The 27,254-nt window shown below is 46.4% G+C and overlaps 1 protein-coding gene across 10 annotated transcripts in view; it reads left to right on the top strand.

Moving 5' to 3' along the window:
• The window catches only part of R3HDM1 (R3H domain containing 1), a 1,943,510-nt gene that overhangs the window by 1,529,357 nt on the left and 386,899 nt on the right, over window positions 1-27,254 (top strand). For all 10 annotated transcript variants that reach the window (XM_069616551.1, XM_069616544.1, XM_069616545.1 and 7 more), the window contains one exon: window positions 13,787-13,941. In XM_069616551.1, the coding sequence (XP_069472652.1) occupies window positions 13,787-13,941 (155 nt within the window). The remainder of the gene's footprint in view (window positions 1-13,786; window positions 13,942-27,254) is intronic.

Genomic DNA, 27,254 nt, shown 5'->3' with positions numbered 1-27,254 from the left:
TTGATTGGTGTTGGATCTATGTCGTTTGCACTATCGTTCATCTTGGGTTGTATGACTAAAAGTTTGGATTCTGATTCTTCGATGGAATACAAGCTCATATCCATCAAGTCAATAGATGCATGAGAATCGTACACCGATATCGGTTTATAGGCATTTTCTTTTAACCCCTTAAGTGCCAAGGGCGAGGTATCTCGTCCTTCGGATTACCTCCCTGTTGCCAAGGACGATCTACCTCGTCCTTGGCACTTAAGGGGTTCATGAAACAGTAAACGTTAGAAGGCATTAAATGGCGACGTACCAAAATCGCCTGGCGGGGGGGGGGCGGCGGGTAGCCCATGGCAGTTCAAGGGTAAAGCTATCTTTCTTTATGTTAGTCTGATTGTGAGTTATGTTAAGGATTTAAATCAGGCGACACACACCTTTGTCTCGGCCTAGTATGCATCGCACGACTGAAATGCCGATCTTTTCATATTGATTCAATATTGAGATGCTACACCACTCATATCACACACCCTTTTCAAATACCCCGGGTCACAATGGACCATGAACCAGGCTGGTTGGTAAAGTAAAATATTTATTTATTTTAAAATTCAAAAGAAATCATACACTTTTAATATGGGGCAGCAATCACCAATAGGGTGATAATTGCAATGAGAATGTGAGCAATGCACTGGGTTTAACTTTCTAGTGGAACATATACACAGCACAGCAGAATAGGAGCACTTTTTGATTTAGGACAGATAGCACCCAAGTTAGAAAATCCCCTGCACTGTTATCTCAACCCACAAATAATCAATTCTGAGTGGATAAACAGAAGCAGCAGGTAAGCAGAAATGAGAAATCGGAAACATAATCAAAATCTTGCGCCTTGAAACACTTGTGTATAGGCGCATTATAAATGCCATATCATATCATATATCAATCTGACCTTCCCTCCCCAAATAAGAGAGAAAAACCCCTTGCAATGTTATGAAATGGCACTTGGAAATGGACAAATAAATCATGAATATATGTTAAAAACCTTGAAGCAAAGATAATTCCTCACTAAAGCAACAATGCAAAGACACGAACAGTCACAAAGAATGGATTACCAAAAGCATACAGTTCGAAAATGAGTGGCAAGTTTAACACAGACTGCAGCAAAATGACAAGTTGGAAACTGTGCAATTTTGCAATTCCCTCCTGAAATTACCCCAACGGTTTTTAATAAAAACGGGTGAAATACACTGATTTGGAGTGGGGGATAGCTATATATCACAGGTACAATATGGAAGTGAAAGTAAGTCACTAGCTGTTAAAGTGAGTAAGTTATGCAAGTTACAAAAAGGGGCACTTTGAGTAAAATGAAAGTGTGAAAATAGGAAAGGAAATCAGTTGTGACAAGAACAGTTTTCTTTACACTAGAATATTCAGGCTAGGCCACCAAAGAGGGATGCAGTAAGCTCCAGGGTTGATTCGCGATTTCAACCCTCTCACCCCAGCGCCCAGCATTGGCGGAACCAGTCCGATCACTCGAAATAGGATTAATGGATTAGGATTAGACATGGCAAAATTACTAAAGAGATGGCGCTAGCACTAGCAATCAAGGGCAAAGTTGCAAGAATGATTCTGACAGTTTTAACAAGCTAGCAGGGTAAGGATAGGATGGCTTAGAGAGGGGGAAAAAGGCAAGACAAGATATACTATCGGTTTCTACAGGATGGTGAAATACTCAGTCCACTTTTAGTTTGAGATTTTTGGACCGTCAAGGGTTCTGGGCACTACACGGCAGAGCGCCTGGCAAACAGCTGGGCAGTTCTGGTCAACGGATGGTACTTCTGGACTGGCAATTCTGGTCACTTGATACTAAAGGTCAAATGGATGGCAAGATAGCTATATGCATGTAGTTAGGGTATCAGGATGCTTCCCAAAAACACCATAGCTTTCCCCCTTTTTAATGGGAGATTAGTAGGTTTTCAGAATTGAGGCCTTGCTGGAGCAGGATCAGCAATGCTTGGGTTTTGCAGTGAGCTCTGGAGTAGGGTCCGCAATGTTTTGCCCTTGCAGCTGGGATCAGGAATCTGGATGGATGGAACAGGAACAGGACGCCGGCGCAGGAAAATCGGGAAGAGTGTGTCTAGAGTCTCGTCAGGGACTCTTATTTATAATGCATAGTGACATCATCAAAGTATATGACTGGGGCAGGCTTAACTAAGCACGCCTCTAACAACGGGATTGGACAAGGGTGATAGTCTCCGCCTCGCTCTCAGCTGGTTGGATTTCAGGAAAATTATGTCAGATTTATGGTGAGTTTTTACAATGTCCAAAAACCTCCCAGTTAATTTACTAAAATCCGATTTTGCCACAAACATACATTTATTCAATTGCAATCTTATGGCAAATTATATAGAGGTTACTTGTTTTGTGCAGCACATTGGAGTCCAATCCTCCAGTCTGTGAGACCTTGTTTCGCCCTTCTACCACTTTTTTGCACTTTTCAATGGGATTTATATTACTCAAAATGATAGAACTTTAAACATGGGTGTGGATTATCATAAGGGATGTATGTGCAAACATTCACGTTTGCAACATGGATGCTTTTCTTACAATCTGCCATATTTTGCCATTTCTGTCCCCAAGATGTCAATGAATTCTACCAAGTGTTAAAAGAAAGCCCAAAAATTCACTTTTACATTGCGAAAATCTTATATCTTTACAAAGTCTTGCTGCAGAGATAAGTCTTTAAAGTTTATTTATGAAATAGTCTTTGGAAACAAATGGCAGTCTTTGTCACATGATCATTTCTTTTTTCCTTCCTTCAGCTGCTACCAACTGTCATTTCCTTCAAAGCAAGGTGGGGGGGTTTCTCAGTTTGATTGAAGGTTTTATTGCCCCTTCACACTTCACACTTCCTTGCCCTGGGAGTTCCATTGTCAGTGGGTTAGCCTAGCCTAGATTCTTATCAATCTACCAATTATCATTTAGGTGTTAATATCTGCTGAGAGTTTATGGTGTCTCCCTTCCTTAGAGGGAAACATTTTGCTCTGCCATCTGGAATAACTGTTTTTTGAGCGCTTGCAAATTCAGCCCATGTGTTTTAAAATCTTAATTTTCTTATTTTGGGTCCTGAATTAAAAGAAACCTGTGGAATAAAAAACCCCCGTGTGTATTTTCACTAGCCACCAACCCCTTCACATTGCTAGGTGATGGTAGGCTTTCCTTCAACAGTTTCCTTTTTAAATTGGCATTTTTCTCCTTTCGTTTTGCAAAAGCCCATTTTTGCACGTGTTGAAAACTGCTAGCATTTCTTTCTTTAAATTCGGTTCTGCCACTCCATCAGATTCCCCCACTGTCTTTGCAGCCATAGTCATTTTCTTGAAAGCAGGAGTTTTGTCTGAAGCACAGATATATTGACACTAACCTGGCTCAGAGAGTTAGTCTCTTTGAACCGCTGACCTCTGGATACTTTTCTAAAGAAATAAACGCTTGTTCCTGTGCGAGTAAAAAGTAAAGTTCCTTGTTGATTTCTCTGAGTTGGTTTGACGGGGCTTGTCATTCAGGAATTATGCCTGGTTTTGCTGAGGCACAATAAAATATCCTGGGCATGGCAGGACCTTTTTAATCACAGTGGTTTAAGAGAGAACAGATGGAATTAGCGTCAAAGCAGCATTTTTAAAGGGTGAAAAAGTTTCATTTTGAAGGGAAATTTGGGCTTTTCAGCAAAGCAGTGCTGCCTTTTCACTTTATTCCATTTCTATGTTTCCGAACACACTGGCAGGCTCCTTCAGTGTGTCCCCTTGTTCCATCCTGCCTGAAGTGTGCTTGGCAGGACGGTGCAGCCATCTTTTTGTTGCTGCAAAAATGCAGTTTTGAGGTCCTGGTGCGCACAAGAGCCAGCGCAGCCATTTGTTGTTTTCTGCAGACAGGCAGCTTGTTGATGTGGTGAAATACTGAGTGGGTCTATATATCCCACACTTACTGTAAAAGTTCTTTCTCTGGGCCGGTTTGGGCACATCACGTCTTGTCTGGCTGTCAGCAACGGTTGCTTCTGCACACGTATGTTAGTTTCAACTGGTCTGGTTTGGTCTTGTTTGGAATCTTCCACTTTTTATTTTTTCTTGTTTGCAGAATAATTGTATATTCACCTTTTAATTCTTTCGCTCAATGGTGAAGACATTTCTGTGACTGTGATGTTGGTAGTCATTGATGCTATTTCGAGGGATTGGGTCCTCCGACGTATTCCATATCTATGACAGTAATCACCACAGCTGTGCTGCTTCGGAAAATCTTTCGGCTCCTGCGTCCTGCGTCGATGACGTCGATACGCCGTCCTCGAGGACCTCCTCCGACAGCCGACGTCACCAGATGTTATAAGTAGGACGCCCGTAGCCTCAGTTCTGTTTTTTCCGCGAACGTGTTTGCTTCGGAGATCTCAGCGCGCCTCGACTCTTTGGAGTTTCTGTTCTTTTGGTTCTTCGAACCTGTTCGTTTGTGAAGTATTGTCAGGATGTCTTCCTCCTCTTACACCCCACGTCCGCGCTTCAAGAAGTGTGGGGACTGCAGATCCAATATGTCGGTCACGGACTCACACAACGCCTGCCTCTGGTGCCTCGGGGAAGCCCACCACACGGATGATTCTGTCGACTGCCAGTCGCTTACGTCCAAGGCCTTGCAGGAACGTAAGAAGAAGCTGTCGATCGGTAAGGTGTCCAAGCCCCGGAAGGCGAGGTCCACTGGGCTTTCGATGGACGATTCGAGGGGCGACTCTCCGCATCGTAGTCGTAAGTCTAGGGGGTCTCGGTCCCGCCACTCCTCTGCCTTTTCGAGGCACTCCCGGAAGCGCTGTCATCGGTCGCCTACCCCGTCCTCGTCCGAGGACTCCGCCCGTCGGCAGGTTTCTTACCCCACCAAGCTTTCCTCTCCGGAGGAATGGGCTTCCTTCGGGAAGAAAATGTTGGCGATTCTTGAATCACAGGGCTCCGGTCCGTCCGCGCCTCCGAGAGTGGTCGGTCGTGACCGTACTGGAGACACCGCTCGTACGCCTTCAGGCTCGGGTGGTTGGCACGATTCGCGGGAGAGGTCCCGCTCGGAAAAGGGGAATCGTTCCAGTCATGCCCGTTCCAGGTCCCGGTCCTTGTCGCGCTCGAGCCCGTGTGCACCTGTGAAGTCTTCGAAGAAGATGTGGACGCCAGTGGCGCCGAGGTTGTCGACGGACTCTCTCGAAGCTCCGCCTCTGAGGAAGTCGTCGATGCCATCAGCACCCAGGCTGTCGAAGGACACGCTCGGGGCTCCACCCTCGAGGCCTGTGTCGAAGCCGTCGATTCACTCGACGTCGACGCCGTTTCACTTGACGCCCTCGCCGCCTTTCGAGGCTGTGGTGTCAGAGGTACCCCGTGGCATGGGGGAATCCACTAGAAAGGCTCTGGCCAAGGCAAAACATGTCTGTCTCCCGTATTCTTTGCCCCCTTTCCAGCCTATGGAGTATATTTCCGAGGTGGAAGAGGGTTCTGAAGATGGGTTGGTTATGGGCACGGTGCCAGACGAGATTCTTTCTGGTCATAGCCAGATTGAGGACTTGCATCAGTCACTGCATGACGCCAGTGGTCTGGACACCTCTCCGGAGGTCGAGTTCTGTAGGCCTGAGCCTGGCACCCATGCTGAGTCATCGTACCGGCGCCTTATGTCGAGGGTCACGGACTACTTGGGGTGGTCGGCGCCCCCAGTTGATTTTGTGCAGGATGACCTGACGGATATCCTCGACCAAGGTCCACCCACTGACCCGGTACTGCCATTCCATATGGCTCTGCAAAGAGGTGTGGCAGCGGCTTGGACTGCTCCGGAGAGTCTCCCGGCAGTGGGCAAGGCTTTGCCGCGAAAATACCGCCCAGCCAGTAGTGACCCCTGCTACTTGACCACGCACCCCACTCCGGAGAGTTTGGTGGTGCAGGCGGCTACGGCCCCAGCAAAGCAGGCGTCGTATCCTACCATCCCTCTTGATAGGGCCGACAAGCGTTTTGATGGCTGGGCAAAGAAAGTGTTTTCTTCAGTGGGTATGGCTCCAGGCGGCCAACTCCATTTGTGCCTTGTCACATTTCACGCACACTCTGTGGAACTGTATTTTATTAGCGGCTAAACATATTCCCGAAGGGGACAAACGGGATGGTTTTCTTGCTATTATTCAGGATGGCAAGGATGCCATGTGCGAGTCCATTCAGTCGGGTTTTGACATGGCAGACTGTGTCAGCCGGTCCATGGCGGCGAGCACCGTGATACGCAGGTTTGCGAGGTTGAGGAAGTCGGGGGTTTGCTCCTGATGTGCAAGTCAGGCTCCTCAACATGCCCTTTGATGCTGAACATCTTTTTGGCAGCAAGGCTGACGAGAGCCTTGAGAGGATGCATACCTCCAAAGCTGCAGCGAAGTCGTTGGGCGCTGCAGTCTGCCTTCCTCTGCCTTTTCATCCTAGGGGTGAGCAGTGGAGGGGAGGTTCCTTTCGTTGTTACTCATCCTTTAGTAAAGCGAGAGGAGCTGCAAGTCAAAGGGGCAACCGTAGGAGTGCCAGAGGTGGAAAACAAGGTACTCGAGGTGCCAAGACCGCACAAGCAGTTGCCTCTTTGCCCTGAGGCAATGCCGCCGCCACTTCTACTCAGTCATGAGGCCCATGCTTCGCCGGTTGGGGGAAGGCTGGCGCAGCATCTTGTAGAATGGCGTGCCATTACTTCAGATGTGTGGGTTCTGGAGATCATAGCCCACAGCTGCTGTCTTCCTTTCCGGCAGAGGCCTCGCGACAATCCACCAGGGAATCTCTCTTTGAAGAGTCCGGATCCACTGCTTACGCAGGAAATTCAATCCCTGCTGGAGAAAGGCGCCATAGAACTGGTGCCTGTAGCGGAGAGGAACAAGGGATGGTATTCCCCTTATTTTTTGATTTCGAAGAAGCACGGGGGATTGAGACCCATCATGGACTTGCGCGGTTTGAACAAACTCCTCAGGAAGGACAAGTTCAAGATGGTTACTCTCTCTCAAGTCCTCCAGGCCCTTCAGCTTCAGGACTGGTTGGTGTCTCCCGACCTCAAGGACGCTTATTTTCATGTGCCGATCCATCCCAAGTACAAGAAGTACTTGAGGTTTGCGTTTGGCGACTCGCGCTTTCAGTTTCGGGTCCGGTCGTTCGGATTGACCTCCGCCCCCAGGGTTGTCACCACGCTCATGGTGGTGGTGGCAGCGTATCTCAGGAAAGGGTGGATTCACGTCTACCGCTACCTGGGCGATTGGTTGATCAGGGCACGCTCTCCCGAGCAAGTCCTGGATCATCTGTCCGTCACCTTCCACTCCCTCCACAAGCTGGGCTTCTCCCTCAACTTAAAGAAGTCCCACTTGACGCCAACTCAGCGGCTCCAGTACATCGGAGCAGTGCTCGACACGTCCCTGGGGCAGTGTTTTCCTCCCCAGGTGAGGGCTCATCACATTCAGCAGATGGTGCACAAGTTCCAACATGCCCAGAGTCTCCCTGCGTTCGAGTTCTTGAGATTGCTCTGCCTCATGGCATCCTGCATTCTTCTGGTGCCAGAGGCCAGGTTGCGGATGAGATCTTTGCAATGGGCACTCGAGCTCCAGTGGTCTCAGTCCTCCGGCAGGATGTTGGACCCTGTTCAGGTGCTGTCGTCGGTTGCCCAGGACCTTCTGTGGTGGGCCGTCGAAGGCAATCTGATGAAGGGGGATCCTTTTTTGCTACCCTGGCCAGAGGTGACGATCGGGATGGAAGCATCCCTCACGGGATGGGCAGCTCTTGCCAACAAGTTGACAGTCAGCGGTTGTTGGTCTCCGTCGGAGTCCAGACTCCATATCAATCTGTTGGAGCTGAGGACCGTCAGGCTTGCCCTGAAGGCTTTCTTCCGACTGTGCGAGGAAAGAATGTCCTGATTCTGATGGACATCACTGTGGCCATGCACTACCTCAACAAAAAGGGGGGGGGGGCAGAGTCACTTCCTCTGTGCAGGGAGGCGATGCAGCTCTGGTTCTGGGCCATCCAGCAGGAAATTTCGATCTCGGCAGTTCATCTGGCCAGGGACGAAAACCAGACGGCGGACGCTCTGAGCAGGCAGAGCACGATCTCTCACGAGTGGGAACTGGCTCAGGAGATTCTCCTGGAGATCTTTGCCCTTTGGGGGACCCCTCAAGTGGATCTCTTCGCCTCCAGTGTCAACTGGAAGTGCGAAAGGTTCTGCTTGCGGGAATTTACTCCAAGAGGAGCCTTAGGAGACGCGTTCATGGTGGAGTGGTCATTCCCGCTGCTGTACGCGTTTCCTCCAGTCCCCGTCATTCCTCAAGTGCTGAGGAGGTTACGGAGGTTCGGTTCCCGGATGATCCTCATTACTCCGGCATGGGCCCGGAGGACGTGGTACCCGGACCTTCTGGACTTGTCCATCTGCCCTCCACGTCGTCTTCCCTACCGAGACGATCTGCTCTCACGGGAAGGGGGTCAGGTTCTCCATCCAGAGGTCAGATCCCTCAACCTTCACGCTTGGCTTCTGAAAGGTTGAGGTATAAGGATTGGGACCTCCCTGAAGACGTGATGGAGGTGTTGCTTTCGGCCAGACGGCCGGCAAAAAAGTCCCTGTACCATTGCCGTTGGTGGAAGTTTTGCGACTGGTGCAGGGTTCAGAATGTGGATCCTTTTTCATGTGACATTCCTGTTGTTCTGTCTTTTTTGCTTTCTTTGGCCCACAAGGGCCTACAAGTGGGTACCATTAAAGGTTACCTGGCGGCGCTGTCTATATTTAAGCGCTCGTCTGAGGAGTGTTCTTATTTAAAATCCCTTTGATTTCTCAGTTTCTGAAAGGGCTCACTAATGTGTTCCCTCCGTCACCTTTCCAGGTGCCCGGTTGGGATCTGAACCTTGTTCTCAAGTTTGTAATGGGTGCTCCCTTTGAGCTTTTGCATTCTTGTCCTTTGAGACTGTTAACACTTAAAACTGTGTTTTTAGTTGCGGTCACTTCCGCTCGCAGAGTGAGTGAGTTACAGGCACTTTCAGTTAAGCCACCCTTCAATGTGTTTCATAAGGACAGGGTTGTCCTTAGAGTTCGTCCTTCCTTTCTTCCGAAGGCGGTGTCGGAATTTCATTCAAGCCAGAAGGTTATTCTTCCGGCATTTTATCCTCCTCCACATCCTGGTAAGGAAGAGGAGAGGCTCCATAGGCTGGATCCTAGGAGAGCTTTAAGCTTCTACATTTCCCGCATGTCCCGGATCAACTCTTTATTGGTTACGCTGGAAGGCATTTGGGACATGCTATTACTAAGCAGACTTTGTCTTGATGGATCATCTTTGCAATTTCCGAATGTTCTCGCTTGGCGGGTAAGGACCCTCCGGTAGGCTTACGGGGCCATTCTACCAGGTGTATGGCTACCTCTACTGCCCTGCAGAGGGGTGTTCCCATTCGTAACATCTGTGATGCAGCCACTTGGGCTTCGGTCCATACTTTTGTACGTCACTACTCCCTCGATTCTATCCGGGGACAGGATCTGCCCTTTGGCAAGGCGGTCCTTTACTCTGCAATTTGATTGGGCATTCTAAATTTGTATTTTCTAAATTCTTTTCCCTCCTCCTTACGTTGGTACTGCTTTGGGATTCTGTCATAGATATGGAATACGTCAGAGGACCCAATCCCATCGAAGAACAAGTTACTCTTACCTGGTAACATTCTTTTGATGGGATTGTCCGACGACGTATTCCATATCGCTCCCTCCCTGCCTACCCCACTACAGAATTTCTTATGCGATTGCAGCTTACGTTTCCGCAAGGCTTTCTGTGGTCATACTGGCAGAAGATTGGTGCCACACGTTCTGGGAAAAAACTACAACTGAGGCTACGGGCGTCGTGCATCCTACTTATAAAATCTGGTGACGTCGGCCGTTGGAGGAGGTCCTCGAGGACGGCGTATTGACGTCATCGACGCAGGACGCAGACGCCGAAAGATTTTCCGAAGCAGCACAGCTGTGGTGATTACTGTCATAGATATGGAATACTTCGTCGGACCATCCCATCGAAAGAACGTTACCAGTTAAGAGTAACTTGTTCTTCTGTGTCCTGATGGTTTTAAAATTGCACAGCCGTTGGAGTTTTTTATTGGGGCACATAATCTTTAGCACTCGCATCTGGGGTTGCTCTCCTTGGTGGTATTGCTGGTCGGTTTAGATGCATTTTGGGTATATGGAGAGGCGCATGCATATTATCTTTTTGAGGCAAGATGTTGTTAGCCCTGGGCTGATCAGACTTTCCTAGATCATGAGCAGGGTTTACCACCTCTTCTACTTCTAGCTGGTGAAGTGTGGTGTTGATGTGGGGGAGATTTGATGATGGAAAGTTCCACTTCTGATCCCAAGTCGGCTACTTTGAAGTAATGGTTTTATTAGTCCATTTGCTTTGCTTTGGTTTGGTTTCGTAGTACTCTCCGCTGGGAATTGACTCTGGCTGTAAGTGCGAATGGTTATTTAAGCCTGCTCCTGCGTTTTGGTCTCCTGTATTTATATCCAATGATCCGTGAACGTCAGGTGTACAAGTTTGAGGTTTGCCTCTCTCTGAAGTTCGTTGGGGGTGCTTTCACAGTTCATTGCTCAGGGGAGTCTGATCTATGCCTATGGGTTTGATGATGCTTTCTCCTAGTCTCTCGTTCTCTTGATAGTTGGAGGGTAGTGTATTTCCCTTAAAAGGGTTGCGATTTGGCATCTGTGTTATTTTTGGTCGATGGCCAAAGTGCCATTTGGCAAGTGGTGGGAAGGAATCTGTAGGAGCATTTTGAGATTCTTTGATGTGCACTTATTCTGGATACAGTCTTTCAAAGTGCTGGTTGGAGGTGTCCCGCATGGAGTTATTTTTCTGTAGGATCGAGGTCTTTTCCCTGTTATTGTTGCATTTGGCGGCTGTTTGTTCCAAGCCATTTGTTTCGCCACTTGTGTTATCGGGGTATTTTTTGGCCGTGAATAATTCTGGTCTTTGGTTCTTTAGACGGCTGATGTATTTAGTGGCTTGATGTGAGGTCGTAAAATGTGTTTCTTTTGTAATCTTCCTCTTGTGCTGCAACAAGCTGAAGTCTTTTTGTTTTCTAGGCACTTTCCTGCTGCAGTATTAGGCAGTAGTTTGGTTTCTTTTGCGTTGGTCTCTGCTGAAACTTCTGCTTCAGGTGTGCCTGGTGTTAGTAGATTTTCCATTTGTAAGTCCATCCCACCAACTGGTCGAGTGTTAAGTGGGCTTGCAGCTTGTAGGTCGTTAAGAGGGCTTACTAAGTCCTCTCTTAGCCCAGTGTCGTATATTTTGATTTGCATCCGCGTCAGCGGTGCAGTCCTCCCCGGGTTATTTGTTGAGCTCCCACTACTTGTGGAGCCCTCTCGTGGTTCCATCGGTGGGGATGTTTGCTTCGTTCCCACTTCTTGTGAGTCGTCCAGGCTCCCGATGTCAGTGGAGGTGAGTTTATTTGTGCTCTGGGTACTTATCCCAGCATTAATCTGGGCTACTCGAGGGAGGGCCACACTTCCCTTCTCAGTAGTGATATCCGTTTTTCTCAATTGAGGTTGTTGGCTCCAAGTCAGTTGATGAGTCTCCTCCCACCACTACCTCTGTATAGTTTCAGCTTTCATCAAGAGCCGTGTTCGACACGGTTTTAAGTTTCGCTGCATTTGGGATTACATTTGAATGGTGCTCTGGCAACGTAGAGCTATTAAATGTTTTTTTATCGACAGTGTGCAGTGGCATACTAGAGAAGGTTCCTTTTGGATAATGTGAGGGATGGCCGCTGTTGCGGCACGGGGAGACAGCCAATGGGAATTGCACAGAGTTCTTACCTGGCAGTTCTCCTCCCATTCTGGCCGTGGATGCTTCTTGACGTCCGTTGGGAGGGAGGGCGGAAAGTTGTATGTCACTACTTGAGATCCGGCACAGTGAGTCTCCATGGTCCTCCCGCCGTGATCGTAGATTTCTCTGGCAGCGGGCGTTCTCTTCAGCATTACGCCGCCTCGCCATGATGGTCTTGGGTTGTAACAAAATCTCTGGTCGCAGAGTGTCTCGGCTACTCCAATTGCTGAGGCGGCGTGGAGCAGGTTTAGACTTTTTCACCGCCTCACAGCCCGAACACTGGAACAATCAACCCCACTCGGCCAGGCAGGGAGGTTTTGTTAATTGGTGCAGCAAGAGTAAACAGACTCTGGTCTAACACATGGAACAAGTGAAGGCAGCTCCAAATACCCCGGAACACCCAACATCACTGGAGATTCTTTTTAGTTGGCATTATTCCACCTGCAATTATTGTATCCTGTCTGAATGTTTGGCTAGCCACATCAGTAATGATGAGCGATATTTGTTTTTTTTGTAATACAGAGGTTTTTTCCAAGGGAATAAAACACTTAACGCACGGGTCAAAATGTCAAGTTGCAAGCTACTAGCCAGCCATAAAAAGTAATTTGCCACCTTAATTCTAGACATACGCATACACACAGCACACCATTTCTTACTCACAAGAGTCAAATACAACTAGCCAGGGCTAGTGGCAAGTGCACATTTTGTGCCCTGTTTAATGCATTCTCTCAGAAGGAGTACTTTTGCTAGGAACCATGGCAGATCCTTAAGTCTTAAACTGGTTGAGTCTTTATAATCACATATAAATAATTTTTCAGTTTATCTTTCTAAAAAGTTAGGCAAATTACACTGTTTACACTGATTTGTAAAGACATGCAGTAGCTGTAAAGGAGAAACTGCCTTACAAACGCTTTGGGATTGATAGCTCACTATGTATGCTCCCAAAGTGTCTTACCTTGTTAGTTGTGCACATGGAAAATAATGAGCACCCAAAAGCCAGCCTTTTCCGCACGTAGAGAAAAATAAAACATAGGTTACCAATATTAAATATTAGAACTCCAATGTAAAAACCATATACCAATGTAAAAACCGTATACAGGGATGGGTCATTTTCTAACTTTAAATTATTCCACAGTGCTATACCGATGTCTGATAACTTATCGGTGAACTGAAGGGGGAAAGACATGTCCTATTTTTTATTTTACATTCTTAAAAAGCGAGGAACCAAAAAAGGCTTTAAGAGGAATGTTTGACCCAATGGTTGTTTGATCTAGGCCTTCAAATGTCTCATTGAATCTGGGAAAATGTCCCCCTACTTTTATTTAAACATGAAAGTGAATGAGAACCTTGACTGCTTTCTAAAAACATAATAAATACTACCAACCTTATAACCTTGCAGGTGAAAATGTGTGTGTAATAGTTTGCAGCACACAGTGTTTATGAAGTTAAGGTGTTGGAATGTTGCTTGTTTCAACTTTTTAAGATAAATTCCATTAATCTTTAAGATAAAAGTTAACTTGTTGGTTTTACACAGGCAGAGCAAGCTGCCCTTCTATATGCCACTGTTGCATTGATTGGTAATATGCTATCAGTTATTTTCTTCCTCAACTTACATGAGAGAAGGGCTGGTCCACTTGCTCTGTAATTCCAAAGTAAAATAGTCAAGGTTCTAAATAGTAGTTTGTACTTCTTTGACAACAAAATGGTTGAATGGTTAAAGGACATATTCGGCATTAGAATGCAGAACTGCCATTTTGTTCCACTCCTAGTATACCTAAACCCTGTGATGGGTAGAGAATTTGCAAAGTGTTCATATCCAACATGATGTTGTTTTTATCTTTGTCTTGTGATTGTTTTTCTTTTTGTCTCTTGTAACATTCCTGACCTTATTCAGATTTTTGCCCTGGTTTCTTTTTGCTTTCTTTGTGTACAATAGTCTACAACTGCTCTGTGTTCTGTTAGGTTTCCATGCAGCAGGGTTCCCAAGGAATGCCTCCGCAGACATATCAGCAGCCTGTTTTAATCGCCAATCATCAATCTAATCAAGGATCGTTATCCACAACGGGAATGCCAGTGTACTATAGTGTTCTACCACCTGGTCAGCAAAATAATCTAAGGTGAGTTTACTTCACTTAATATGTTACTGTCTTGTGAGTTTCTCATTTGCTGATTACCACGAACTAGCTAGCATTATGGAATGCATTTACTACAAATGTAAGTGTGATTATGTATGCACACTGGCAATTGGGTCTTGTTTGTTGGCTAGCTACAAGGTTGCAACAACACACTTGTGCATCTCTACAGTGTGTGTGTGAAGTTTAAGATCATTCCAGGAACCCTCCAGAGACGCCACTACCCCACAGATTAGACTGCACTGCCCAACAGGGCTGGCTGCCTCAGGGGTCCCCTCCTACCTGTGGATAGTTACTGAGCCACCCCATTGGGGGTCCTGAGCCCCTTCACAAGTGCCCTTAAATGTAAAACCCTTATGGTGTTGCTGTGTCTCCACAATTTGCAATGGTCAAAGCTGGCGGTTCTATGATAAACATGCAGCACTGTTCCCATGCTGTCCTGGTTTCCATTGGGACTGGCATTTCTTCTGCAGCCACTGCACCGAATTTAGGCCAAGGTACTGCACTTTCAAGGACTCCACGCGGCACCTATCTTTTCTGCTTCACGTTTCATTGTGAAGAATCCCCTGCAAAGTTGCAGAATCACTCTGATACTGAAGTCTTGGTGCTGTCTCAAAACCTGGTGAGTTTAAGACTAGGGGAATTTCATTTTGTCCTGTGTGCAAAGGGTTTGAGGGTTGTGGGAGACAGCAGGGTAGTCCCCTAGGAGAAACAAGCAGGGATTCTGGCCCGTGCTCCGACAAAGGGCTTCTTGCCCTGCCCCAAGACAGGCGCTGCCATTGACTGGTAGAATTCCCAGCAGGCCACTGAGCACAGCACCTCAGCATTATATAGTGAGATGGAGGCATCCCTCATCCTGCCAACCAGTGTACTAAGGTAGGTGAAATGGGTGACTGAGGTGCTCAAATTTCAAGTGCCCTTTCTCTGAAACAACGTTTCTTACCACTGATAACCCTTAGCAAGTAGCTTATGGTAGATCAGTTCAATTTCCATACTATCCACTCATCTACCAGTTGTTGCACATTGGATGCAAAGTTATCTATTTGGGAGAGGGAGAGGGAGAGGGACAGAGCCAAACACAGCTAGGCCACCAATAGTGGCAGAAGGGCTCTATACAAGACCACTTGCATTATATTTGGGTGCAAAACCCCCAGCTTCTCCTGGCGCAACTCAGGGTTTAACCATTATTGTGCCCGTGCCGTCCACTTCCTATGTTATGCCTAGGGGCTGCCTTGGAGATGGACAGTTGCGTCCTTGCCACACCAATTTAGTTTTATTGTGGCAATTCGGCAGAAATGGCTGGGACATTCATGCAATGAATCCTGCACCATTTGTACATGGAATGTACTTGTTTGGTAATAAAACTCCTCACAACCGTATCTGCAATTTCTGATTTTTGTTAATTTCTGCCAGAACAATACAACTATATTGGCATTACTCTACCCCAGACAGAACATAACTATTCAAAATGTAATTTATTTTTCCTGCTGGAAGAATCACAAGCAAAATCATGAAGCTGTATTTCAGTCTTATTTGCTACATCCCAGAAGGGAAGAGGGAAGTTTATTAGGAAATGTTTTTTTTTAATCTTTTTTTAAAAAAATATTTTTTATTGTATTTCAACAACCAGACAATAGGCATTGCACAGAAGTAAAGGGGAAAAAAAGAAAAGTAGGAAGTAAACATTCATCATACTCATGGGTTGCCGAATCACCCAGTGTTTAACCAACGTCTTTGGCATAATTTTTGCCACAGTCTCCTGGTGCATATTCCTGGTGCCAACCTCCAAACTACCTCAGCCCCCTTGAGCCCTGTTGCACCCGGCAATGTCTGTTTTTTAGTCTTGCGCTTCTTAACAAAATACAACCAAACTTTGCCTCCTTAATCCCCATCCCACCCCTAGCCCCTCGTCCCACCCTACTCCCAAACTCGTCCCTGCTTTGTCTGCTGCTCACGTCTTTCCTCCCTGCCATCATGCTGGACTCAGGGTGGCATGTCATCCAGGGGTGCAAACATCATTTGGACTAGTGTGTTCCACGCTGCAACGTCATTACTGACCTCCTTTTGTCCCCTGAACACTGCCCTATGCCACACCGTCTCGGCCCGCCCATTTATCTTGGTCTTCCCACCATGCCTCTATTCGGGGGCCCTCTGCTGACTTCCATGCTAGCATAATCCTGCATTTGGCCAAGACGCAAATGAGGTCCTTCATCTTAGGTGTGCTTCCATACGCCGCTGCCGGAACATTCCCAGCAGGCATGCCTCAGGTGGCCACTTCTGCATATTAATCCCTCCCCTTGTGACACTGCCCGGTATATCTTGCCAAAAGGATCTGCTCACCAGGCATGACAAGAACATGTGTATCATACCTGCTGTCGCTTGCGCACCTAGGGCATCTTTGCTCTCCGCTAACTGCAAAATGGCATATGGGGGTCTTATACGCCCTGTGTGTAACGTGTAGTTGTATCTGCTTGAATCTAGCGTTCCTGTACACCTTTTGTGTTTATATATCAGTCCTTTGGCCCATTCCCCATCTGTGAAGGGTCGTCCAACGTCGCCCTCCCAACTGTTTCTTAACCCGAGTTCTGGTGTGCCGAGTGAGTCTAGTATCATTTCATAGAGCCTAGAGATCACATGTCCCCCCTTCTGCTAAGTCATAAAATGCATCTAGCACAGTTTGCCTCTTCTCGCCCTTATTCCTTCCCAGCCAACTGGCCTCGGCTGATTTAATCAGCCTGTGGTATGTCAAAAACTGCCCTCTGGGAATGTCGCATCTCTGACAGTGCAGGGAAACCCATCCATGTGCAGTCTTGGTACAGGTCTCCCAAGGTAATTTTCCCATTTGGTCCGCAGTGGATGCTGAAGCTACAAAATTCCCCTTGATTTTTCCAGCAGAATGCTGTCGGAGGTATATTGGCAGAGTACGGGTCCTGTTTTCCTACCATCTTCCACAGTCTATGCCATAGTCTCCACCTCAGTGCTATGAGCGCAGATGTTTCCTCAAACTGGCATCTCCAAACCAGAGGACATCTATCAGGTAGTATGGTCTCCATTCACCCTGCAACATCCCAGTGTCCAGCGAGCCGTCATTTGCCTGCCAAGTCATGATGAACTGCAGTTGATCTGCTAGGTGATATGCCTCGAAATGTGGCATTCTGATCCCCCCCACCCCATCTTTGTAGTCCCTACTCAGTGTGCCCCCTATATAAATTCCCTTACCAATGTGTCAAGCCTACGGAAGAACTGCCCTTGGCATGTCATAGGGTATGTTTACAAAGTTTATATAAGGGGCTTGGCAGCACCACCATCTTGAGAAGCGCAGCTCGGCCCATCATTGACAACGGTAGCCTCCGCCAGAACTCTATTGATCTTTCGACCTCCTGAAGCGCCCTCACTGTGTTTATTTCGTGTTCCTAAATAGGATCATGATAAACGTCAATTCGAGGTGTTTAGGAATTTTTTGCGGTGTTTAACTCTCTAATCTTAACCACAGACCTGCCCAAGTTCAAGGTGAGCATGCCTCGAATGTGAGGACTGGATACATGCGAGTGCCTAAATAGAAAGATAAGTAACAGCATACAAAGAACAATAGCATAGACACGTTTTGCCTTAAATATCTGAATCCACATATGTAAGTGGATACATCAGAATTGGTAATTTGGCAACTGGCCTATGGCAGTAGAAACCGATGCATCCAATTGAACACACTGCAGTCCCTGAAAGAATTATAGATTATGCTGGCAGATAAGGGGCATGCCTGTAGCTTTTGCTCTGATACAAATACTTCTAGAAAAGAAAACCGATGGGCCCGTCCCTTTTTGCTGCCTACCGTGCTGTGAATGGATCAGTGGGATCGGCAGCACATGCCACACTGTGGTACTCTACTGTTTTTATATTTTCGATTGGGCTTGTAGCAGAACAGAACAAAATATTTCCATTTGTGATATTTACTTTGCAGAAAAAGGCATGGAAATGCTCAATGGAAAGGCAGATGAGCTATGCAGTATCAAGTGAAAAGGTTCTTGTTCTTGGAGAGTGTCCGCAAAGAGTTTTCTTGTGTTTTTGTTAGAATGAACAGGTATCTGATGTCTATGTGTGTTTACATATTGCCAAAACATGCAATGTGGTATGCACGGTGACAGGGTGTTATGCTAAATCCTGGGTGGTTCTGGGTTGTTATGCACTGGTACACTATGAGAGACTGCAGGACCAAGTAGCAAATCTGGCCACCATGCCAGCTCCTTGAAATTGCAAATTTGAGCTATGTGTAACACACTTGTTGATTCCAACCATTAATTTTAAAAATCCTTGAGAAAGATACACTCACGCAAAATAGCCCTAATATTTTTTAGATCATATCTCACGTACTAAATGCAATGGTGATTGAGAGAGTATACATTAATAATTTGAGCTGTATTTTTTTCTTTTCTTAAGTATGTCATGCAAGAAAAATACCTATTGAAATATATGTTGACTAGTTATGGCCCAATACACACTGTGAATTCATGTGTTACTCTTTGAAAAATGCTTTCACTGCCAACTTATAAAAGAAATGGGAAGTAACATTTTCCCACCTCAACTTCTTGCCTGGAGCCTTGCCTGCAAGGTAGCTCAGCGAGTTTAGCACTCACCCCAGACTTCCCCATCTCTGTTCACATTGCAGGACACTTGTTTCAATCTCTCTTCACCCTTCTTAGTTTGATGCATTCAATACCATTAAAGTGATTGATATCTATTATGGTGCTTAAAAGTGGGAGGAATACGGCACGATACACTATATAAAACGTGTTCTCATTATTGCTAATAGATCGATCAGCCTATGGAAAGCTTAGAATAACATATGAGCACTCCATTATGTTCTCATTTTTTCTCTTGTATGATTAATGTGTTCCTCTGTGAAAAAGCGAGCCTTTCCTGCATTCGAACAAACGGGATTATTTACGAAAATTAAGTAATAGGGAGATTTTGTTTTATTTTTTACACGTCTTATTATTTGTGTTGTCTTCAATTCAAACTAATCCCAAACTCTCCACTCGGGCACCTCACAGATCTCATAAAACATTTATCAAATTCATAAACCATGTAACCATGTATTACATTATTTGAAAAGTAGAGGTAAACCATTGCTGGCGGGCAAGGACTGCATACTCTAATGAAATGGTTTGATGGCACTAAACTCATCTGGAACGTAAGGCATCTATATTTATACCTAAGGGTTATGCTTTCTTACATAGCCCAGCTTATGCCCCAAAAGGGCACCTTGGCACCTGACACATTTCTAACAGGCTAAGGCTCTTGTCAAGTGAAGCTGAATAAAGAACAACTGAATACCAGAATCAAATACAGAAAAGAAACTTATTTCTAAAAGTCATGTGATTTTCTTTCTTCTGAAGAAATTCTGGTAGTGAATTCCAGAAGAGTGTAGATTGTGGTGAGAAAGAACAACCCCCCATTTCGGAGTTCGATATTTATGTGGGACCAATACATTTGCATTTGAAGCACAATAGGAGAAGCAAAGGGCATTGTTATATTCTAACCCTTTAGTTATCATTTTCTGGACAGCACTCCTGTAGTAACAGTTGGTTACACAATCGCAATTTACTGTAACACTCCATCCTTGTGAATTATAATCGGTCATTGCACAGAATACAATAAACGACCCCAATACTGAAGCCTCCCTCCTCTCGATTACCCCTCCACCCCCTCCTTCCAGCCTCCATGTGAAAGTTTCCTGCTCTTTCTGCCGATCCTTGGAGGTCTCAGGTTGCCCCCAACTTGTCCCATACCTCATGCCGTATCATATTCCTTGAGTCACCTTCATCCGCTGGGACCACCCGACCGCATAAATCCATTTCAGCCCTCACCCACCCGATTATTGCCCTGAGCCTATCTCCTATCTCCTATCCTGCGCCATAGTGTTTGCCCATCTGGCAAGTAATAGTTCCAATGCTAAGACTTTAGCCACCATCTTACCCCTCCTACCCTTTCCTTTTGGGTAGTAGGCCCAACAGGCAGTGCTTAATCGAAAGTTGCACTCTTACTTGCCACTAGCTGAAATAATTCTGAATAGGCTGTTTTCCAAAAACCTTTCACAATGATCACATCCCCACCACATGTGTAGATATGTCCCTATTTCCCTCCTATATCTCCAGCAGGTTTTATCTGCCCCAGCCACCGTTTTAACCACTCTGACCGGACTCCTATAAGTCTGCCATACTATCTTGAATCCACTGAAACCGAACTTTCATGGGCCCTTCTCTGTATGTTCGAAAACCCTATTCCACTCAGTGTCTGTAACTGCTCTCCCTCATCCGCTTCCCATTTTGGTCTTGGTTCTCCTGCCTTAACATCACATTCACCTCTATCTGACGCATATAAGCCGGAGCTATCGCCCTGCCCCTTTCCTCGCCCCCCCAATCCCCTCCCTCAGCTAGCTGCAAAAGTGCTCCATTCATTCCATGTATAGGTGGTTTCTCAGGAAAACCAACCCAGGCCTCCCTCACTCCTGCCATCAAGATGGCAAACTCCAGGAAATGAAGACGAACCGAGGGATGGGCAGTCCTAAATTCAGCATAGGTGATGTTCCTGTCATCAAAATATAAATCTTAATGAAACCTCCAAGCCCAGCCACCCCATCACACCCCACTTCTTCCCACCAGTTACTTTTCTCAATCTACTACAGCTCAGTGTTACAGCAGCAAAAAAGGAAACTTCTGCCCCCCGACTTTGGTGGCCTGCCACCATACTCGGATAATAGTGCTCACTGATGTGATGAGCCTCTGCAGCTCCCTATCCCGACCCCCAAGTAGTTCTAGAACCTGCTGTGACTCTGACTCCTGCATAATCCCATCAGTAAAAGGGTATCTATGCGGTTAAATAAACCAATCAACCATGTGCTATAATATCAATGCCCAGTTGTGTATGACCGGAAGTCCGGCACTAATCTACCTCTCCTGCCAGCCAGCAGTTGTAAAGATCCCAACGATAAGCTTACATGAAGCGATCGAAAACTAGCAGCCTTCAGGACCATAGGCATCACTTGGAGCACGTACAACAGTTTGGGTAACATCATCTTCACAGGCCCTTCCCTCCAATCAAAGAGAGAGGTAATCTGATCCAAAATTCAGGAAGCCCCTCAAAAGCACTTAAAACCTCCCTCACATTCTGACAATACATCCAGTCCCAGTAAGCACTTATCATTTAAACCAAGTATTTAAACCCCTCCAACTGAGAGCTCCATCCTAAAGTGCACCAAGGCACCACCTGTGTGGGAAGGAGTGCATAAACAGAAGATTTAGAATTTTAATGCCCAATCCTGACAGCTTCCCAAACTCTTCTACCGTGGCCATTCGTCTCAGGGCTCTGTTTGTACAGCAGTACGTCATCCGCATACATAGAGATGCAGTGCCTAATCCTTCCTAATTAGAGACATGTACCCTCATGTCTACTCCAATACACCCTGTGCAGGGGCTCAATGACTAACACAAATATCAGAGGGGAGAGCAGGCACCCCTCTCGCGTTCCTTGTTCGTACCTACCACAGAGGGGAAATCACCCTGTCAACTTTTCCCCTTGGGGTCGAGCCCCTGTATAACAATTTCACCCACTCCACAAAGTGGACCCCGAGACCCATTCTCTCCAATACCATCCACTGAAAGTCCCAGGAAACAAATCAAATGCTTTATACAAGTCAAGACTAATCCCTGCCTACCTCTCTTCAGGCTGTCTGCACTTGTCTAGGACCAAGAGACGCCACCTCAAATTGTGTATTGTGGACCTTCCTGGAATAAACCCAGTCTGGTCGGGATGGACCAGACTGCATGAGCAGTGACAAATTGCCCACCACGAATTTACACAATATATGTATATCCACATTGATCATGGATAAGGGGCGATACGATTGCGTTCTGCGGGGTCCCTCCTTTCCTTGGGCAAGGTTATCACAAGTGCCTCCAGCATTGAATTTAGGAATTTGCCTCTCTTTCGCTTCAAGAAACACTTATATAGTCATTGTACATTTGCACTGAAATCCTGTCAACCCTTGGGGTCTTACCACTAACCAGACAATTGACTGCCGTTTCCACCTCATGTACATTCACCCCCCCCTCCAAGCGTCCCCATTGTTCACCATCCAAAACCTCAAGGTCAGCCTCTTCGAGCCACCGAATTGCAAGGCAGGAATCAATCCCCTCGTTCTCATATAGAGAAGCGTAAAAGTCCTGAAGCTCGGCGCTAATCCCTTACTTTTCTGTAACTAACGCTCCACTATGGGTCTCGCACTCCTTCACATAGGCAATGTCACCCTTCATTCGTGACTAACCAAGCCAACAATGTATCCGCCTTATCCTCGCAGTGCTGGCGAGACACATACCTGGCATATCTATGCATGTCAAACTGCAACCTGCAATTCACTTTTCGCATTCACCAATGCATTGGACGCCACCGTTCCCTTTTCCAGTTATTGTTCCAGACTTGCCACCTTCCATTCAAGGCGGCCCTTAACTAAGCACCCTACAAGTTCCCACATTTGCAGAGATGCATATTCCCCTAATGAAAACTTTCAATGCCTCCCATTCAGTAGACCTGAGCAAGCTAGTGCCCCAATTATTTTCCAAAAAGTGCTCGATACTATCACCCAATGAGGTCTTAAACGCGGCGTCCTCCAGCATCCTATTGTCAAACTTCTATTTGGGTATAAGTGAACAGCCATCCCTCCTAATCAGTTCCACTAGTATTGGCTAATCTTCCGACAGTGCCCTCCAAGTATTGCACAGACATGACCAAATCCAGTTTTTCTACACCTACAAAGGCATAATCAATACGGGAATAAGAGCCATGAACAGCAGAAAAATACAAGAAACCACGCTCATCTCTATTGAGCACACCACAGGCATCCCTAAGACATGGGTCCCCCACAACCTGTGACTGAGTCCTAATCAGCGGCCCAACTGTCTTACTGGCCACATCCAGGATGCAATCCAGCACACAGTTGAAATCACCAAGCCAAAGCGTGCACTCACTCCGGTGTTGGACCAAAGGACCCAGCATGTCCTGAAAGAATTCAGCCTGAGCCACATTGGCAGCATAGGTCCCAAGAAGAAACATCAGAGTTCCCAGAATGGCCATGTCTCTCCCCACCTTATCCACCATAGTTTGAGATATCTTCAGCATCGCAGAGTCCCCAACCCAGTAGGTTGAGAAACCTGTGCCAACTACCACCCCTTTCCACAGTGCCAGAATTACCCGCAACCCTTGGGCGTCCACCTGGGTCTCTTGGAGAAGAGCCACATCCACTTTGTCTATTAATAGATGATCAGATCTTAGCCCACTTAACAATGTTATTCAGCCCTGTCGCATTCCATTTAAGTGTCCTCAGTGTAGCCATCCAATGTATTCTATGTCTGTAGTGGCCAGCCACCCCAATCCAGATATCTGAGCGATACCACCAAATACATGACATGTGCACCCAAAACCAACAACTCACCCATTCCGCAGAGATTTCACCCCCTACCCATCCCACACCCACAACCCACAATACAATTTGAACGAACAACTGGCATCCCCCAAACACTTGCCTCTACCCCTCCCTTTGCCTGCAACCCCCAACACTGGACGCTTCCCCATATCCCTTCCCTCCCCTGAAACCACACTCAACTAGAACCCCCTTGAACTGAGGTCTCCCCTCTACCCACATCTCCGCCCTTAGCGGCCAGCAAAATTAGTGATTGTAGAACACTGAGATGGGCTGCTCCTTCCTACCCATGTCGATCACCCCCCATTCAACCCCCCCTCATTACATTTTCAGCCCTTTAATTACACACATTCCCCACTATTCTTCTCCCTTCCCACGCACTTCCCCTTGCACATATTTCAAAGTCGGCCTTCCCATCAAGTTCCCCTCCCATCATAGCCCACTTGTAAGAGTTGTAGCTATGTTATGAGAGACAAAGGTCAACCAGACCCTAACGCACATCTACTTTGCTCAGCCACATTTTTCCAACTCTGCAGTCCCCCTGCCCCTTATGTCCAAGCTGCTTGCTTTACCAGCTCTTTTGGGATTCTGGGTTACCAGTTAATTCATCATTGGTAGACCCCCTGTTCGATGGGATGCCATAGCCCAGGGGTCCCCAACCTTTTGTGCGCAATGAGCAACATTGGCATATCAAATGAAATGGTGAGCAACATCCATTTTTCGACGGAATATATCGGCGCACAGTTGGCGGACAAATTGTTTGCAACACAAATTAGAAATGTAACAAAATTAAAACTGCATATAGAACATTTAATTTGCAGTACTTAATAGTTATCTAGACCACGTGTTATTCTAGTCAAGGAAAAGTGCAAGGCCTTTAACTTCATTTGACGTTAAGTGGTTGTTTACAAGGAATGTTGAGGAAATTGAGTAGTCAGTAGTACATTTATAGACATATAGGACCAGTCCAGCTGTTCAAAAATAGAGTAGGAGTAAATAAACATTACCAGGGGTTTCAGGTTCCCGAGCAAAATATTAGTGCAAATGTATGGACAGTAAAAATGGCCCCAAACTGAGCATGAGATTCTGCCTAGGATTTTATGGGATCTCTAATGGCAAATGGTGCATTCCTAAGCATGCAAGAGCGGCAATACTGTTCCACAGTCATTGATGACTGTATTGTGGATGTTTTTTTTCTTCAGGAATGTTATGAAATGTTACATTGATCCTCTTGAGTTCATTTTCCAATGGCCAGGGTAGGCACCACAAAGAAGATATCTGACAGCCAGAGAGGCTGGTTGGCGATGCCTACGCTTGAAAAGGAGGCATTGGAAAGAATTACTAATTCACAAGAAATTAACATATTCTCTTAAAACTGTTGAACAGTTCAGAGGCCACAAAGGAAAGCGTCAGTTTGTCTGAGTCTTTAGGAGAAACTATCCAGGACAGCTATTGACAAACCGTGCCCCCAAGTTCAGGAGTTCCAGGTTATAGAAAGGGATGCACCATGGTTCGATGCAGAATCTAGAATCTCGAAAAGAAAACAACCATGATTTAATGAGGGGTGTGTACACTGCTGGTCAGATTTATAGTTTCAAAATGGCATCAAAAATTGCGGTAAGACAAAAAAAGAATTTGAGAAAAAAATGGAAGCTTTTTTGAAGGATACCAAATCGTTTTATGTTTATTGTTGTTGTCAAAACAGGCATTATGCCATCCCCTTAGACAAGTATTTCTTGGAACACTAGCCCCTCAAGGTTATAGGCCAATTCCCTTACTGGACATTGGGGCTTAGTACGAGTTTGGTGGCATCTCAACAGTACCGTTACTGCTAATCGGTCCAGTGGTATCACTGCCAGATTCCAAGTGGTGGTTTGGCGGTGTTAGTCCCCAATTATGGAGTCAGTAGCACTCCAGGGTGGATTTCGTCGGTATTTGATTGATAGAAACATAATGTGGCGGAATTTACATTTTATTGGAGTCTGTGACAAATCTGTGGATGCTGTCCCTTCGCCCCTATGGGTGAGACCATTCCCATGTGGCCAGGGCGGTACGTCCTCGGTACAATAGTTCCCCTGAGGGTGGTGCACAGGGAGAGAATCACATGGGAGAGGAAACCCCTTCTGGTACTAGGAACAACCCTACCCTGAGAACGGAATATACTCGCCAATCACCAGACCCTAGGACCACCCCCCCCCCCCATTCCTATAACCCAAAGAACAACCCCTTCCCTAGATACGTTCTGGGACTATGAAGAGCACAACTGACCCAAGGGAGATCAAGGTTAGAAATACTGAGACGAGGAAGAATGGGGAAGAGTTGAAAGATATGTTATTGACCACCATTGAGACAAATAAGCTGCATGGAGGAATGAAGAGTGTTCTGCATAACCAACATGAGCATTCTAGACAACTTGGAATAAGTACTGGGATGAAGAGGAAGAGCGGAGGCATGAAGAGTTCTCCTAAGAACCACAATGAGCAGTCTAGTTGTTGCTGGCTGCTCATTGGTCAATGCATAGCAGAAAAGGATGAGGGACTCAGGAAGAAGTTGTCTAGTCCTTCATGAAGGAGCTGCAGGAGCCAGCACGGTGCAGGAAAGTGCAAGGAAGCACACCAGGATGCCAAGAGAGGAGCTGGAAGGACAAGGGCCAGTCCACAGTGGAAGGACCGAAAGGCGAGCTGGCAAGCTCCCGGTGTTCCTGCAGATAGGGAAGTGCGTGAAAGGAGGACCAAGCTGTCCTGGGAAAGATTGACACTGCAGTGTTCCTGGGCAGACCAGAGCCCACTACAAAGGGAAGCACTCAGGCTGGCTGGCGGGAAACTAAGACGGTGCAGTCAGCATCTTAATAGTCACGGTACCTGGCAGGCATGTGAACCATGTTTGTCTCCCAACAAGAGAAACTTAAGGGTCTGGGACCCACCAAACGAAAGCAACATGAGTGCTCTTCCTTGCGGCGGTACTTAGGAGAAAAGGGCTCCAAGTACTCACACACAAAGAAGGTGTCTGGGACCCACTACACAAGAACCACACAAGTCATCTTCCTCGTGGTGGTACATGGGAGAAGAGAGCTCCAAGTACCCTCACGCAAAGAAGGGGGGTTTGGGACCCACTACAGTAGAAACACACAAGTCCTCTTCCTCGTGGTGGTACTTGGGAGAAGAGGGCTCCCAGTTCCCAAACATAAAGAGAGGTCTGGGGCACAATCCCATGAGAAGAAGGGAAACCACAGAGTAATTTACTAAGGACCACACTTGGCAGGGAAGTGAACCAAATTGGCCCAAGCAAAAAGAGAGAAAGGCAGAGATCTAGGACCTACAAGAGAATGAACGGGCAAAGGAGTCATTGCCCCTGGCTGTGGTCCAATAAATAGAGAGTTGCCAAGAGAAGGAACCAGGACAAGGGAGTTGTTGCCCAGGTTGCTACGAAGTTTGTGCAACAGAGAAATGTGTAAGAACTTTATGGAACTTTGTTTTACATTTTGAACTTTGGGTTTGGAACCTGTGTTATTTGTAACTCTTTGATTGGATCTACAACCTATTCTTCTGAATTAAGAAGACATTTTGTTTTTTATAGGTTAGTAAATAGTGTGAGGGATGGAAATAGGCTTCGGACTTGTGACAGACAGTTGACTATTTACTTTAGACAAGACATACTGGCAGTTTCCTTAGTTTTGGTTAAGGATGGGAAACCCCTCTTAGCTTTAGGGAAAGGCAGGAGTTTCCTCAGTCCCCCACCCTTTTCCTTTCAATAAAAGTATGTCAATCAACATGAGCCCACTGTGTCCGAGTCCTACTTCTAGATTCTTACAGGTCACTAATGGTTT

Source organism: Ambystoma mexicanum, chromosome 9 (genome assembly GCF_040938575.1).
Source record: "Ambystoma mexicanum isolate Mex_15411 chromosome 9, UKY_AmexF1_1, whole genome shotgun sequence".
Taxonomy (NCBI): Eukaryota; Metazoa; Chordata; class Amphibia; order Caudata; family Ambystomatidae; genus Ambystoma; species Ambystoma mexicanum.
This window is presented reverse-complemented; position numbering and strand designations above follow the sequence as displayed.